At 39.8% G+C, this 16489-nt stretch overlaps 1 protein-coding gene across 8 annotated transcripts in view; it reads left to right on the top strand.

The window, feature by feature from the left end:
• Nucleotides 1-16489, top strand: part of rxraa (retinoid X receptor, alpha a) — a 154003-nt gene that overhangs the window by 89668 nt on the left and 47846 nt on the right. Inside the window, exon 1 of one of the 8 annotated variants that reach the window (XM_019361283.2) lies at nucleotides 7826-8361. The exons of 4 other annotated variants lie outside the window; for them this stretch is intronic. In XM_019361283.2, the coding sequence (XP_019216828.2) occupies nucleotides 8127-8361 (235 nt within the window). In that variant the 5' untranslated portion in view covers nucleotides 7826-8126. Of the gene's footprint in view, nucleotides 1-7825; nucleotides 8362-16489 lie in introns of those variants that run through there. 3 more of the 8 variants (XM_019361284.2, XM_019361285.2, XM_019361286.2) reach the window with 3 other exon arrangements.

The following is a 16489-nucleotide window of genomic DNA, read 5'->3' on the forward strand; positions in this document are numbered from 1 at the left end:
TTCCGGGTACTTATTATGGGTATTTTACACAGCTTTATAGTATAAGGAAGTAGTCAATGACAGTTATTGTTCTTTGAAATTTTGACCAAAAGAGCCTCCTTGAAGGAGTTTTTTCCTCCTTGAAGGAGTGTTAACAGAGAAATAGAATAGCAGTGATGTGTAGCTCAAATAATGGAAAATCAGTGACACTTCAAACTGTCAAAGTTCTCTGAACTTTGACACAAGCGATTGAAGCAACAACCAGTGGGAGCTAAGTATACTGTTGATTGACATATGACAGAGTAAGACAGGTTACCTACACAGAAATGTCTGCTATAGCAGCTGTTAGCTGCAAAGTGATACTTGGCGGGGGGAAAAAAGCCTTACATGTGGAGAAGGTAGGCACACAGTGTTTATTAGACCTGCAGTTCTATGAAACCATTGTAGAAAAATTCTGCTTTCCCATCTCTGGTTTCCCATCATGACATCAGCTATTCTTCTGACACCACCCAGCCCCCCAACATTTGACCTGGTGACAGCAGGAGCCTGTCCTTTTCATCTACTTTTAATCTTACCCTCAGTATTAATATGAGTACTTTGGACGTTTGCTGCTTTGAACGGAAGTAACCCACTGCCAGCGGCCAGTCCATTCACATACATATTTGAAGAATGTTTCTGTTTCTTTATTTTTCCTTCTAGCAATCTCCCTAAGGTATGGAGGAAATGGAAAAAAAAAAAAGTGAGGGAGAAAGAGAGAGCGGAGATATTCTAGGGGGGATTGTGGGAACCCACTGATAAAGGCGTGCATCTTAATCCATCCTAAGGCCTGTCTTATGCTATGCTCTGAGCTTTTATGTGATCATTAGGAGTGTGTGCCCTCACGCACATCCACATGCATGCTTTAGGTATAAGTGTGTGTATGTGGCTTTGCATATTTGATATGTTAATGTTCACTGATGCGGTGGTAAATTCTTTTTGAATCTTGTATATCAAGGCTCCTCGAGATCCTTACAGTAGATGTCTTCTATAGAAACATGGCACACCCACTCGTTTTGACAACAAGGTAACAGTACTACAAGTGGAGTGCATAATGACTTGTTTTATAGCACATAAGTATATTAAAAGCACTAATTAATGCTTTGCAATTCCTCTCTAATGCTTTGCACTAGGTAGGGATTTTCTGTGTGTGTCTCTCTCTCTGAGGTTATGCCTTCAGCTCCCTTGTTCCTCCTTGAGCTTTAGTGGAATTTGGCTGATGTGCGCCAAGGGGAGGAGAGGAAGGAGGCGCTCATCTTGTTTCAGTGCTTTATGAGTCTGACGTGTTCGTCTGTAATTGCAGTTATGGGTGATTAAACTCTCAATGCCCCTCAGGATCCACAGCCAGCTATCAATCAGCGTCGGGCCGAGCTGCACAGCACTCAGATTGGTTCCTCTGTCTGTCTGTCAGATATCCTGCTTCATGCCGCTCTGTAACATAGCCATATAGCGGAGCTGCAGTTTGCTGTTTTCAAAATAGGCAAACACATGTTGCATTTCGAGTTTAATCAAGTGATTGTCAGAAAAGGGGAATGAACTGCACTTTTTCTATGAGGTGTCATCCTCCCTTGTTTATATTTTTCTGTTTAACAAAGCTGAGGCTTAACAAGCCTTAAGATAAGTCGATTTGTGAATTCTTGACTTTACAGGTCACTTGCCAAGCAAAAGAGCCACTTAATGGTTTAAATTTTTAACATTTTCTGATGTATTTTTTGTAGTTACATAAATACATAATATGCCATGTGCATATTGAATAAATTGAGTGATTAATTACTGTTTTCACTCTTTTTTAATATCCTCCTCGTCTATGTGTTTTAGATACTTGCTGAAGCATATATGCGAGGCAAATCATCTTTTATAATTTAACTCTAAAAGCTGATGTGTGTGGGTGGGTGGGTGTACATGGGGCTTTTGAAATTAATAATCTGTTGATGGCTTCATGGTATCTTTTATGTTTATGTATTCATACCCGTGCTGTCATGCATGGCAAATCATTGCAGTGTGTTTGCATGTCTGGTAACATATTTATGACTTAAAAAAATTGGTGGGTAGATCAGCGGGGGTGGAACTGAGGCCTGCTACTTGCTCGTCTAATTGGTGAGTGTTTGCATCTGTGTGTGTTTATGAAAAATGTGCGACTTATCTACAGAGGCAATATACAACCGCGAGAGTCTTGTCCTCCTCACTATCCTCCTCTGACACTCCAATGGCAAGAGGACAGCATTTTCTCAGCTGAGAGAAGATGGCAGCCAGGCATCTGAACATTTCCTATCGCAAGGATTTGAGTCCAAGCAAAACACTTCAGCATGTGTGTGGTAATGAGGAGTGTGCCTGTTTGTGTAAGTTATCTGCAGTGGCCTCCTCCCATTAGTTTGCTGACTTGGTTGAGCCCTTGTCTTCTGTTGAAGGTTGTGTGTTTTCTTTTCTTTGCCTCCTCCTCTGTGTTGTACTTCTGAATGCAACAAGGATAAAGAAAAGAGTAATTCACACCCTCGTTGCCCTAAGGATCCTTGTTAGATATGGCAGAGTGACCTCACAGTGGAGGATGCAGTGCCAAGAGGGCAGGAAAAATAATTTTTGTCAAAGCAAAGGCAGAAATATGAAGAAAAGAAAATAGACTGAAGTGAAGAAATGACTCCTCTTGCACCACATCTGAAGCCTTCGCCTAGACTGGACTATCTGTCTGGGTCAGTTCAGGCCAGCCTCGGTCTGTAGTGTAAAGGGCGAAGTCTGTAGAAATTACAGGCTGATTAATGTGTGAAAGCCCACATGGACACTAAACAGTATGAATACACTAAGACCTCATACACAGTGCCATTTTATTTTTTGCATACTTGTCACACTAACATGTTTTAGATAATCAAACAAATTTTAGTATTAAACAATGATGACCTGAGTAAATACAAAATGAGATTTTAAAGGATGATTTCCTTTATTAAAGGAATAAAGCTCCAAACTTACTTAGGGCCCAAGCCCTACCTTGAAAAGCAATTGCCGCTATTGTTAAATCAAAGCTAACCACATTTGTTTCTTGGAAAGCTGAGTTCAATTTCACTAGTCACAGACGTGTTGAAATCACGTACATAGAACCTGTCCGATAAAGTGAAGTAGGCTAAAAGATCGCAAAAAGCAACCCATCATGCCACGAGCTAAAGAAATCCAAAAACGGGTAAGAAACAAAGTCATTGACATTTATCAGTCTGGATAGGTTTATAACACCATTTCTGGGACTCCAGCGAACTACAGCGAGAGCCGTTATCTACAAATGGAGAAAACTTGGAACAGTGGTGAACCTTCCTATGAGTGGCCAGCCTACCAAAGAATGTCTCAATGGTCACGAAAGAACCCAGAACAACATCTAAAAAAGTGAAGGCTTCACTTGCCTAAGTTAAAGTCAGAATTCATGATTTAACAATTAGAGATTTGGCAAAAATGACAAAAACAAAACACTGCTGGATTCTGATAATTCTTGAAATCAAAAAGAGGTAAAAAAAAAATGCAAATATGAATCTCATATTTGCTAAAAAAAAAAAAAAACATTGGTGGTTCCCATCAAGATGGAAAAATATTCTATTGACGACGAGACAAAACTCAAAGATTTTATTCCTGTTACGTCTGGTGTAAAGCTAACACAGCATTTAAAATTAAAAGCGCATCGTACCAACAGTCAAACATGTACCTGAATGATTTGCTGCAACACACCAGCAAGTATACCTCTGAATCACTAAAAAAAACCCAACCCAAAACCAAATGAAGGTTTGAGAGTGGTGCTAGAAAACCCTCCAATATGGTTGAATTAAAACAATTCTACAAAGAGTGGGATGAAATTCCTCCACAGCAATGTGAAAGACTAATTGTCTGTTATCCCAAATGCTTGATTGCAGTTCTTGCTGCCAAGGCAGGCACATCCAGTTATTAGGTTTAGGGGGGCAATTGCTTTCTCATTTACAGAAAGGTTGGTCCTGCGACTGACTAATGACTCCAAGGTGTACCCCACTGTTTGCATGGATTAAAAAAGAAGGAAAAAAATTAGGAAGTGACAAATACTTTTCACAGTACTACAGACTTGGTGTATAAGTGAGTATTTAAATTTTGTTTAATAAAAATAAGAAAAAATTGTAAGTGATAGGGTTGAGTGGTATGTTAAAAGTTTCCAGTCAGCCAATGTTGGTCCATCCCAGTGTATTTGCCAACAGCTAATGTATTTATCCTCTTAACCCTAGTATGCTCTATCAGTTTACTTTTGCTTTTCAGTGGGCAAAGAAAAAAAAAAGGCCTTTAAGTTGGTGGAAAAACCCGAGCTGAAGCCTCTTTTGAAAGTTTTGCTGGGCAGCATGTGTTTGTTGGCAGACTGCCAGTGAAAATGCAAGAGAGGGGAAGTCAGCAGACTGGCTGTCTTCTGTTCACTGTTGTTCAGATTGACTCTGTCAGGCTGGCCTTTGAGGCCTGTAATCCAGGTGGTCTGTTCTTTGCGGCGCCCTCTTCCCTCCTCATCCTCCCTCTCTCCCTTCACCTCCGCTGCCCCGTGCCCACAAACACGCCTGGCATCAGCGGCTTCCTCTCTGAGCAGTGGTGTCTTCCTTCCACCAATCACATGGCTCTGCAGTTATGGGCACATTGGTGTAAGCCAATGAACGACACCTGTTTCTCTCAAGAGTGCTTCTACATGCCAGTCATAACACCCACTTTATTTGGCCTCTGTCACAAAGCCAATCTCAACACGTAATTCACGGGCATCCAGGCCATGAGAGGCACAGGCAAGAAGAAATATGGATTTTAGCGATGGGGAAAGGACCTTCTCGAAAATTACTTTCCCAGCACAAATGTCACAGAAAATCTGTGTTGCATCATTGCATCATCGGAAAAAAGTATCATGCAGTAAAGGAACCTTTTGATAGGACTGAGGGATCATTGTTCGGTGGTAAGAGTGGAAGAATTACTCATTTTCTGCCTGAAAGCCTGAAAACTTTTCCCATGTTTCTGTGTACACCTGAGACTAGTCGAAGGGATCACATGTTTTAGCTTTTCCAACATGTATATGTTTTATTTTATTACAAAGATTTTCCTTTTTCAAGCCTGGTTAAAAAACATATAGCAACTGTCACTTAAGAACTGCTGCAGTGTTGTCAGTCGATGCCATTCAGATTTCTTTGCACTGGCCAAATGCAAACAAATTCCTGAAAGCTTTGAAAAAGTCTTTGTGCTTCACCAAATAGCTTGTTATAAGGGTTTATTGTCTGTCGTTTTAATTTTTTCTTAAGGTCAAGATTATGTATCAGATGTCTGCTTTTACACAGTAACTTTTTTTTTCTTTTCATTAAAGTAAAATGACAGCAACCTGTGAATTTATGTGGTAAGTTTAATCTGGCTCTTCAGCCTTCGGTTTATAATACTGTACTAAAACCTCACCTTAATAATACAAGTATTAAAGAAAACATATAAATTGTATTTCTTTACCAAAATGGAGAAAAAAAACATTTGCATTAAAAAAACAATACTTTTTTTGCTTAAACTGTTGGTTAAATATCTGACCCTATTGTAACCTACTCAATCTGACAAGACTTAATTTAAACTGGTTGCTTGATGGAGGTCATGGTTCACTAATGTTATGTTTATACGTTAAACATAACATTAGTCTATTGTTCTTCCCATGATTCTATTTTTTTCTTAATCTATATTCTGTTTTATTTGGTATGTCTTCTGCTTTGACTGTGTTATTGTACAGTACTTTGGTCAACAACTGTTGTTTTTAAAAGTGCTATATAAATGAATAAACTTGAAACTTAAAACTGAAATATTAAGCAGGGCTGTGAATCTCTTGGAAATAAAGAAGCACTTGCAATTGTATACAAGCATTATTGGAGGTTTTGCTTTACCTTAACTCCCCTTAAATTTGGCTGGTCTTTGGCTTTTCCATCAACATTACACATTGTTTGGGGTGTTGGGCTGCATATTTTTTTTACATTGTTCCTTGAAAGCCACAATCTTCTGGACTTTCCAAGAATGATGTATAGGAAGGCAGAGAAATAACAACCTTTGTGTGATTAGTGGTTTTGTTGCTCTATTGGGGACTTTTTTGTTTAACATGAACTTTTTAGAGTCCATTGTAACCTGGACTAAAATAAATATTCAATGGTGATTTTTTTATCTTGTGATTTTGATTTGAAAAGAATTCGGCTAGAGTATGGTATACCAATTGAAAATATGCAAGAATATATTTTGGGGGCAGTTGTGGATGACAAATAAATCTTCAGTGACCAAGGGCAGCTACCCGCCTTGAGTTGCTGAAGTTGATAACAGTAAATAATAGTCCTAGTTGCATGAACACAGCTTTTAGAGTCATTTCTATTACATTCTTGTAAAATGACCTTGACTGGGCGCTTTAGAAAACATGCAGAGCATACATAAGTGCATAGAATCAGTCAGTGGCAGATTCCTCTCCAACACCTCAAGAGGCAACCGACTCCATTGTGTTTTTGTTTTGCTGATTCTGTGTAAACACAGGCTAGTAGTGGTAACCGCATCCCTGGCAAAAGAAATGGGTTTTATAATGAAAGAACATGTTCAAAAGCACAAACATTAAGAAATAGAGAGAGAGAGCGGGAGACAGCAAGGCTTGGAAGCTGATCGAGGTATCAGTAGAGAGGAAAAAGAACTGGCAGCACTCTAACCAGTGTGTCTTCCCAGGACATAAAAGACTTGCTGCTCCGAACTGGGATTATCCTCCACCTCTGGGGAGTCCCTGTGATGAGCAGCAAAGGCAGAATAAAAGATGTGGAAAGAAATTGAAGGAAACAGTAACAGAGGAGAGGAAGTATGGGGAAAAATTAAATGTGAAAGCATGTGCACTGGGGAGGGGTAAGACACATGCATCTATAGACTCTGATCCACATATATGCCAGCTCCACTTACGGACCTGCAAATACTCAAGATGCTTCAGTTGACCATGTTTGTGCTTTCTTCTTTTTTTTCTCTTTTTTTTTTCTGCAACCTCTCCTGACCCCATGAAAAATGGCCCATGCTGGTAATTCAGCCATGAGCCATGTCCCTGTTTGATCTAGCGTCTTCCTGAAAATCATCTCTCCAGGCTCAGACATTTTAAATCAAATGTGATCCTTCCTTTCTAGCAGAAAATACTTGTTGGAGATGCAGATTGCAAAGGTCTACACTGCAAAAACACAGATCTTAATGATACCTGAAGAGAAATCATTTTGTGGGTAATGGGTTTAATGCATTCTTTCTTTGCACGTAGTCCACCTCTCCAACATGACATTGAAATTCAGCATATTAGTCTTTGCAAAATCTTGCTAATAGGCTGACAAAAACATAGCATATGGCCATGACAGCAGCTTGGCTTTCACCTTGATTTAAGAACAATTGTCTCTTTCATGAAATTTCCAAAGTTGTCGCTTGTATTCTTCTGGAGCAAATTTGCTACACAGGGCAGTGTTTAGATTTTCACTTGCTTAAAGAAAATATGAGTTTTAGAACCAGCAGTGTCACTAAGCAGCTCTTTTGGGACTTGGCAGCTGAATTAATTGTTGGTTTGAAATAAAGCATTCAGGGGAGAAACGTTACGCTGTTGACACAAGCTGTTTGAGTTGTCCATCTGACTTATTTTGTTAATAATGGGCCAAAAGGTAATTGATTTTGTGTGTACTGGACAGACTGTCTGTGTGCAATAGAGCAAGAGAAGGGGGCGGATGGAGGCGTGGGGGTGGTAAGGTTGGGCCTCAGTCAATGCAACTATATTTTCATGATTTTGCTTGTTTGTCTTGGATACAGCGTGCCTCCGATCCTCTGGCCTGCAGAATTTTGTGTTTGTTTTCGGTGAGTCAATGCACTGATCCAAAGTACACTCCTCCAGTGACAGAACTGACAGAACACACATGCGTGTTCTTCAGGACATACAACCTCTGGTCTTATTGGAGCGCGTGTGTTCCCACCCAGTTTGCGAGGCCTCTTCCTGCAGCACGTACACACATAGTTTCCCATCACCCTCCGAGCGGCCCCCAGTGTTTTAAGCTTTCTCTGAGAGACTTTCTCGCACTTTGTTTTCCTCCCCCATTTGAATCTCTGCTATCTATTTATGAATCTCTAGCGCTCATTCTATGTGTTCATCCATCGATCAGTCCATCTCTACCCATCATTCCCGTTCCCTTCATCTCTGGCTTGTTTCCCAGAGGAAGAAGGAGAAGGAGTGGGGGGTGGGAGTAGGGCAGTTCCAGCTTACGGCCAGCAGCCAGCTCCTTCTCCATTTGGATTTCATTACAAACAGACCAGCACCTCACAGCTTACAACAAAAGAATAATAATTATAAGGGCAAAAATGAGAAGAAGAAAAAAGGTGGGTGGAAGACATCTAAAAGGCTTGTAATACAGTCAGTATATTTAATCTTTCCGCTGGGGCGGGAAATAAAGCTTTGGTGTTGATTCTGTGTCTCAGAACTAAATGTGAACCATATACTTTTGTATTTTTGTATTTAGATTTGTGTAAGAGGACAATTACCATTTTTATAGGCTGAATACTGACTCGGCAAATGAATGCAGGGAGGGTGGACATAAGGCTCTGTATGGGTCAACATCTGCCTTGGGCTAATTCCAGGTGTTGCAGAGAGTAAACAGCCACATAAACAGAGCCTAGACACACAGTGTTCAGCTTTTGAAGTGTTTCAGTGGTTCCTTGACACAAATGGAAGTCGTCAATCGCCCACTGTCTCCAAACACGTTAGGAAGTGACAAATTCCTCATCCTGATGTCACCAAAGGGTAGGGACAGTTTGTTTTTGCCATCGTGGTAATTGGTATAATTAGTCATCAGTCACTGATGGCTTTATGACTCCAACGTCAATACAAGACACACCTTGTGGAACAATTTCACTTCCACTCCTCCACATATAATGCTGTATTTTTTTTAATCTTGTGCATTTACATTTATTTTCCCTGCTAATGGTGTTTGTATTGACATTTTAAAGACTGCTCTTTATTATTTACTTAGTTGTGATGACTTTTTTCTGACTTTTATTGCAGAAATTGCAGAAAAAGATCAGTTAAAGTTTCTGGATTCGTTTTTGACTAGCCTGAAGGTGAAATACAGAAATCCATTCAGCTGTTTAGTTGGTTTAATTATATGACTTTATTATTTGTAGTGTGGCTCGCAGTGTTCTTAAAAAGAAATACTGGCCACACAGACCTCAGATAACTTTAGTTTGTGTAGTTGCACGGCATCATTGAGCAACCATTTATTATTTTTAATGTTGACACTGGTGCTTTTAGGCCCCTCTTATAGTCTATGCGCAAAAATAAACCACTTTGTTCTCTAATATTTTTCTGAGTCTAAATATATATATATATATATATGTATGTACTTCATGCAAAATTTTCAAGGTTTGTTTTAGTGTTTTTCTTTCTTTGTCGTTCCACAAACCATTTTCATTTTATTTCATAAGCGTAACCTTGCAGAAACGTGACCCTTGTTTGAAATAATGAATGATGAATCATTATGCCCAGCTAGATATGAAAGTAAAAAAAATTGATCTGATTCTTTGTACCTGGTCTTGCTAAATTGCATTCAGTCATGTGCTTTGCTGTCAGCTCATTATCTCTCTGTGTTTGTGTTTGTAAGTATATACTCGGTCGTGCGCCTTCAAGTGTGTTTTGGCAGTGAGCAAGTCCGATAAGGGCCTGTGTTGTGATATTCATCTCTGGGCTCAACAAAAGAGGAAGTTCAATGAATCAGAAGCTTCCTGGCTGTGTTGTATTTCCCCAGTTACATGTATTCATAGCAGTCTTGGGCATGAAACCTTAAATGTCCTTAAAAGGTTTAAATACTTTTTTTTTTTTTTTTGCTTTGCAAATCTTAATCATAGAGATTTATAATATAATAAAGCAGGTGGTAAAGGTAATGTTTTCTCATCATCTTTTGTCTGCGAACTTCAAGAATCGCCTCCAAAACCTCCACATTATCTGATTAGGGTCATTCAAAAAGCCTGTCAGTCTTTACTGTCTTGAATATTACTGACCTCTTTTGACTTACTAAGCTGCTGTGGTAATGAATACTCAAACAGAGCCGAAGAACATCAGTTGCAGTGTAATCTTCTTCACCCGACAGCTGCTCTGCAGGCTGCAGAAGTAATTATCGCTCAATGCCATGTCTTTGATCAACCACTATTGTCAGTTGCCGTCTATGACATAAGCCGCTGACCAAAGCACAGCAAGTGAGATATAGTCACTATGCTGGCTGTCATTCATTTGTTGAGTACATTTCCTTCACAGTAGCTGTGTTGCCTTCATTCTTTGTGCCCTTGGCCTTTTTACTCCTTCTCTTGGTGTACTAGTTTTCTCCTCACAGTGAGAAATGTGTGTAAATGAATTTGGTGTGTAAATAAAGCTACCTGCTATAGGTAGTACTTCCAGTGTGTTTGCCTTTCTTCAAGTAAAGCAAATCACTGAGCATGACTGAATTTACAGTGCAGTTGACAAACAGCCACCAAGTAATTCCATACTTAAATAAAGCAATATGGGAAGGATAAGCCTGGTGATTAGTAGGTTAAAGAAAACACTTTCCAACTTTCCAAGTGCGCTCAGTCACCAGGGTGAGTGGCATTCACATGAGGCTCTAAGCATGGAGCAAGGTTTCTAAAGTGTGTCTTTACCCAGTGAAAAATATGTTAAACTAAATTTGATGCTCACATTTCCTTTTGTAATTTCTCAGGTTGTTCAACCAGTTGCATTTGGCTTTGCTTCACACTCTTCAGAAATGCCTTGTTTAAAGGTTAGACCAGAAAGTTACAGTAGTGTGTGAAATGATCTGTACATAAGAATTTGGCCCAACCTCAGTCAACTGCACCTCTGTGCACGAGCTGGTTGGTGCGCTGCGTGGAGCTCCCAGGGAGAGATGGTATATCACCTCAGAGCTAAAGACAACAATTAGGCCATAACAGCAGATCATAGTGTTGGCAGCCGGGGCACTGTTAGCAATAGTGCCAGTAATCTGTGGCTTAGCTGGCACCTAGCCACATCCAGCCACAGCTTCATGGCCTCTGCAGACACTTAAGAGTCACTGAGGGCACCAGCATGCCCTAGGAGCTGGCTCTTTTATCTACATGCTATCAGGGAAATGAACTGAAATGGGAGGAAAATAAAGCCTGTGAGAGACAGAAAGGAGTAAAAGGGAGGTGGGAGGGAGAGAATTAAGTCTTTAATGAGGGCAGTTGTTTCAGCAGGCAAAAAGAAGCGGGTTATATCAACACAGTGTATCAAATGATGGCTGTTAGCAGCCCACCTACTGTGAAATTATGGGTGGCCTGTTTTGGTTCTTTTCTGCCACTTATCCCACATTAAGGCCTTTATCTGTTGCTCCTACACTCTCTTGTTTAATCTACAAGTTGGTTCATGAATCCCAGCAGATGCGGGCTTAAACAGACAGTATAAAGAGAGTCTGGATACTTTTGATTAGCACTGTCATAAAGATCGAGGTATAGTTGCAGCTGGCCTGTCTGATCATATCTTGTCTTGTTAAAGTTCCCTGATCACCATGTGGCTCCTTGCACTGTCCTCAATCCTCACATACTGTATTGAGGATTGAGGACTTAACTAATAAAAACTGAGATGACAAAAACGTGTAAACATGGTATTTTGTTTTATCTTGTAGCATAGTGTTAATTGTGCAAGGACCATAATGAGCACAAAGACCACAGGAAACAAAGGACTAAGAACAAAAACCCATTTAATGAGCCTATAATGCACCTTTCTAAATTCATAGTCAGCAGAGATGCTGATAACATTCTTTTGTGTGCAACCACTCGTTTCTAAAAGTAAGACAGCGTTAAAGAAGTAACAAGCAGGCGTGTGTGAGAAATACCATCCAAACTATTTTAAGTTATAAATGCTTTAAAAGCTTTCCACTAAGATTTACAAGAAGTACAGAATATATAAATTCTGTGATTATTTATTGACTAATTTATTGCATCAATCCCACTCACTGAGTTATCAAAATCCTCAGTGTGCAACTGGAAAACACAAGGTCAAGTACCTGTAGAAGTTCACATCAACAGAAGAAAGAGGGTTTATTTCAGGGTAAAATAGTTGGTATTTGAAAATAAGTAATATTTTTAAAAAATCTGCTTCACTTAGCTACAATATAATGACTAACTATTTGTTAGGCAGTTTCACCAGTGCAGTTTTATATATATGGTGCCAAATAATAACAACATTTGCCTGAAGGAGCTTTATATTGTAAGGTGAAGACATTAGAATAATAGAGAGAAAACAGGAACAATCGAAAGGTCCCCTTTGAGCAAGCACTTGGTGACAGTGGGAAGGAAAAACTTCCTTTTAACAGGAAGAAACCTCCGGCAGAACCAGGCTCAGGGAGGGGTAGCAATGTTCTGCAACTGGTTGGAGGTGAAGGGAGGAAGACAGAACAAAAGACACACTGTGAAAGAGAGTTGGAGATTAATAATAACTAATGATTGGTGGAGCTTATCCTAACTGCCCTACGGTGAGAGGCGGGCACACCAAGTCACCAGCCTGTTGTGGGGCTACGGAGAGACAGACAACCATTCACATTCACATTGTTGGGCAGTTTAGAATCACTAATTAATCTAACTCCACATCTTTGGACTGTCGGAGGAAGCTGGAGTATGCCGTTTTAAACCGAGGACCTTCTTGTTGTGAGGCAACAGTGTTAACCACCACGCCACAGTGCTGTATGAACAGCTAGTGCTTTTATTTATAGCTTAAATTACTTGCTTACTTGCATTTTTTATTAGATAAGAGAATTCCTCGCTTATCCATATTTTTTGCATCATTGCAAATAGAAGTTTTCAGATTTTTACTGCTCCAGAGCCAGAACAGGTTGTTTACTAGTGGAAAATGCAACTGGGAATTTTTTCTGTCCAAATTTCAGACGTTTTATAAACATAATAAGTTTGTAAAACAAAACCTTTTTTTAGAAGTGTGCGCCGATTCTATGCATAACCTGTTGATATTTCATCAGCCAATCACAAGCTCGCTCCCTACACCATCTTTTACACACAATAAACACACACACACACACACACACACACACACACACAGCCCCACTTCCTCTCTCCTATCTACAGAGTAAACATATCAGACTCAGATATTTACACTTTGGACATAACTGAAGGCACCAGATTAGTCTGTTTATGTAGTGGAAAACAGTAGACAGACATTTCCCAATTAATGAGCACACATGCGCACACACAGAAAGTGTGAAGCTTAATGAAAAAAAAGAACAATGAATAATGATCTAGTTTTTGAAGCACATACACAAAGTGGTTTATGGAAGATTGAGAAAAATATCAGCCCGCTGTCGTCATGGCGATAGAGACATCAGCAGTAAAAACTCTAAAAATGAAGCCGTAATACCAACTCCCATGTTATTTTGGGCTTTGTTTTTTGTTTTTTTTCCCACAGCCCACTGAATCTCCTGGGTTATTTAGTTGAATCTCTTTTTCCCTCTTCTCTCTTCTTCCTGAACACATCCGGAGAAATGCTAATGACTAGTGTTTCATTCCGGCTGCGCTCTGTGCCGCTCTGTGCTTTTCAAAAGTGACTCACCTAGATGATGTCCTAAAACGTTGTTCCGAAGAATTTAAAAAAAGAAAGAAAAAGGGAAAAAAAATACTGCTTGGTGCCTCAAATCAACAGAAGGTGTTGGGTGGAGGGATGCATTAAAAACAGGGCCCGTGTTATTGTTGACATGCCACGCTTTCATCCAGTTTTTTCTTTGAAGATGCAGTTTACTAAAGTGCTGCAGTGTAGGTGCAAGTGACTCATGACTGCTTCGTTTATTGCAAAGTCGGTCTGTGAAATGATCGTTTTTTTCCTGGCCAGTCTCTCACCTATGCCATCATTCCCCAACTCAGCCATAGCCAATCACGGTTAGTATAGAAAGTACGTCGTCTGTGCAAAGGATCTACATCAAGTCCATTTGGATATTTTTTTTGTTGGTTTTTGCATTTTTTTCTGCACTGAAAGCCTGAACAAAGTCTTTAGAGAATATGGGATAGGACACAAGCTATAGGGGTATTAAACTAAAACTGGCAGTGGTGTATGCATCCTTTTGTGAGCACAAACACACAGAAACAGAGAACATTATGATTTTTGCCTACGGACAGTCAATTCTGTTGATGATGATTCAAGAGATTTAATAGCTAAAAGGCAACTGGACATAAAGTATGTGATTTACTGAGATTTATCTGTTCTCGCTTTCTGTTTTTGTAGCATCCCACGCCCTTGCGTTCTACTAAATCTCCACTGTGGCACTAGTAGATGAATAATAGAGGAGCAGAGTTAGGCATGGAATGAAAAATGAGCATCTGTCTGCCTCTGTATAGGCACATGGCTATGATTGTGAATGTGTTTTTAAAAAGGTTAGACAAAACAGGTTGTTCCGAAGTAAGGTGAATGAGACGCTGAGAGGACAAGCACATGAAGCCAGAGAAGTCATTTGTGAGACAGCAGTCTAAAGAAAGGAAAGACACACTTTTCATCGGCTCTCAGGATTGTTCAGACTATAGTGGTGCACTTTCCATCTATAATGCATCATCCCTTACTGGTGGCAGGGGCAACACGAGCTCATGGGCTCGTTAGGGAATGGAACCAATGGTGTTAGCTCTGAAGGCAGCTGAGTTATTTGTAGTCTTTATGTGAGAACAGTGGTTGCTTATCTTTTCACGTTGTCACAAGTTCCTATGTGCATCAGCTGCTGAAAATTGAACGGCAAGGGTTTTGTTCGTGCTTGATTGTTTTACTTTAATGCTAACAAGCAGACTGATCCAGCATGTTGTTTAAGCTGCATTGAAAATGTTTAAATCCAAGATGTACACACAACATAGGCAAGTAAACTCATCAGATGTTTAATCAGGTAAACCTTGCTAGCACTGCGTTAAGCCCCCTTTTACCATTCAGAACTGGCTTATCTCTTTGTGGCATGAATTCAACAAGGTGCTCTGAACAGTTCCAAACAGGTCCACATGCTTAAGATTTCTTTATATTTGAATACCTGTACCTCTGAGACATGATTTCAACTACCAGCAAATGGAGCAACCATCCAAAATTTGTCCGTGTCTCGTAAACGTAACTTCGTATGGTGCAGTATAAGTTATCGATTTTTTTGATATGGCTCCAGAATAGGAGTAGGAGTGGTTAAATTTATGGAAGTAAAGGTGATTCAATTAAACTATTGACTGTTAGAATGAGACTATATGAATGGGATTTTGCCCCTGCTGTCTACAGTTACAAAACAATTAGTTAGCTTACACGAATGAATAAAATGTGCTGTCTAGCGTGTGCTAGCAACCAAACCCATCTCCGCGCCAGTTAAATCACACCGCTTTTAGCATCCCCTTCACTTTCATCCTGTGCAGACCAGAAATTCTTTGTACTGTTTGCACCAGTGCTGTTGTGCAGATAACAGATGGTGTCTTTTTTTTTTTTTCTGTAGAGAGGGTGGTCATTAATCACAACTGCAGCAGCTCACCTGTCAGAAAAAATGTAAACAGGTTGTTTCCAACATGTTCCTGTTTTTGCGTTGATCTGTCATCTCATCATCCCTTCTTATCTGATTCTCATCCGTTTATCATCTTTAAACACACAAGTGAGTAACAGCCAGATAATAAATTGGCAAAATTCCCCCCTTGTAATAACACTGAACAGCAGAATGAAAGAGCAAGAAAGGAAAGCTAAAGGGAGGGAGGCATTGTTTAGATGTAGGAGACTTTTGAATGGAGTGGAGAGGTGATAAGTAGAGAACTTTGTCTCTGTCAGCAAAACAAGCTGTAATTTGCTTATTTGTAGCTGTCACTTGTTTTTGTGTGCCCAGCGATTTAGACAAATTGACAGGGAGAGCCTGCAGACGGCAACGCTCTAAGTGGCTTTCAGCTGTGAGTCACCCTTTTTATAAGTTGACACTAAGAGAACCTGGACAGCTGCCACTCATTTCGTGAATGCTTCAGTAAGTTTTATTTTAGCTCTTACCTGCCCTGCCCTTATTCAGTGATTGGCTTTACAGTCACTCTTATCTTTTGAACAGGTTTATTTCATATCTTGCATACAGTACAAACTGCTGCCAGAGGTTGTTTTTCCAAGAAGCATATTTCTATTTCAAGTTTAACAGGTTAAGATGGAATTGGCTATATGAAGAAACACAGGCAGGAGTGGCAATGCTGCTCGCTTTTCTCCCCCCCCCCCCTTCCTTTTTTTCTCCATTTTTTCCTTGACCAGTAGGGCTTAAAGTCAAAGTGTTGGTTGAAGATTTAACAGAGATTCTTTGAGTTGTATTTTTGTATCCACATGACAATATTTATAGTTAACTGATAACAGAAACTGGAATTTGAGATGTTGTTGTATGAGCCGGGACTTTATCTTAAAGAAGAACTTGGCAAAGCTTAATTTAAACCTAAATGCACATGTCTCGTGTATGTACAGAGGAACCTTATTTCCACC

This window comes from Oreochromis niloticus, linkage group LG7 (assembly GCF_001858045.2).
Source record: "Oreochromis niloticus isolate F11D_XX linkage group LG7, O_niloticus_UMD_NMBU, whole genome shotgun sequence".
NCBI classification, from domain to species: domain Eukaryota; kingdom Metazoa; phylum Chordata; class Actinopteri; order Cichliformes; family Cichlidae; genus Oreochromis; species Oreochromis niloticus.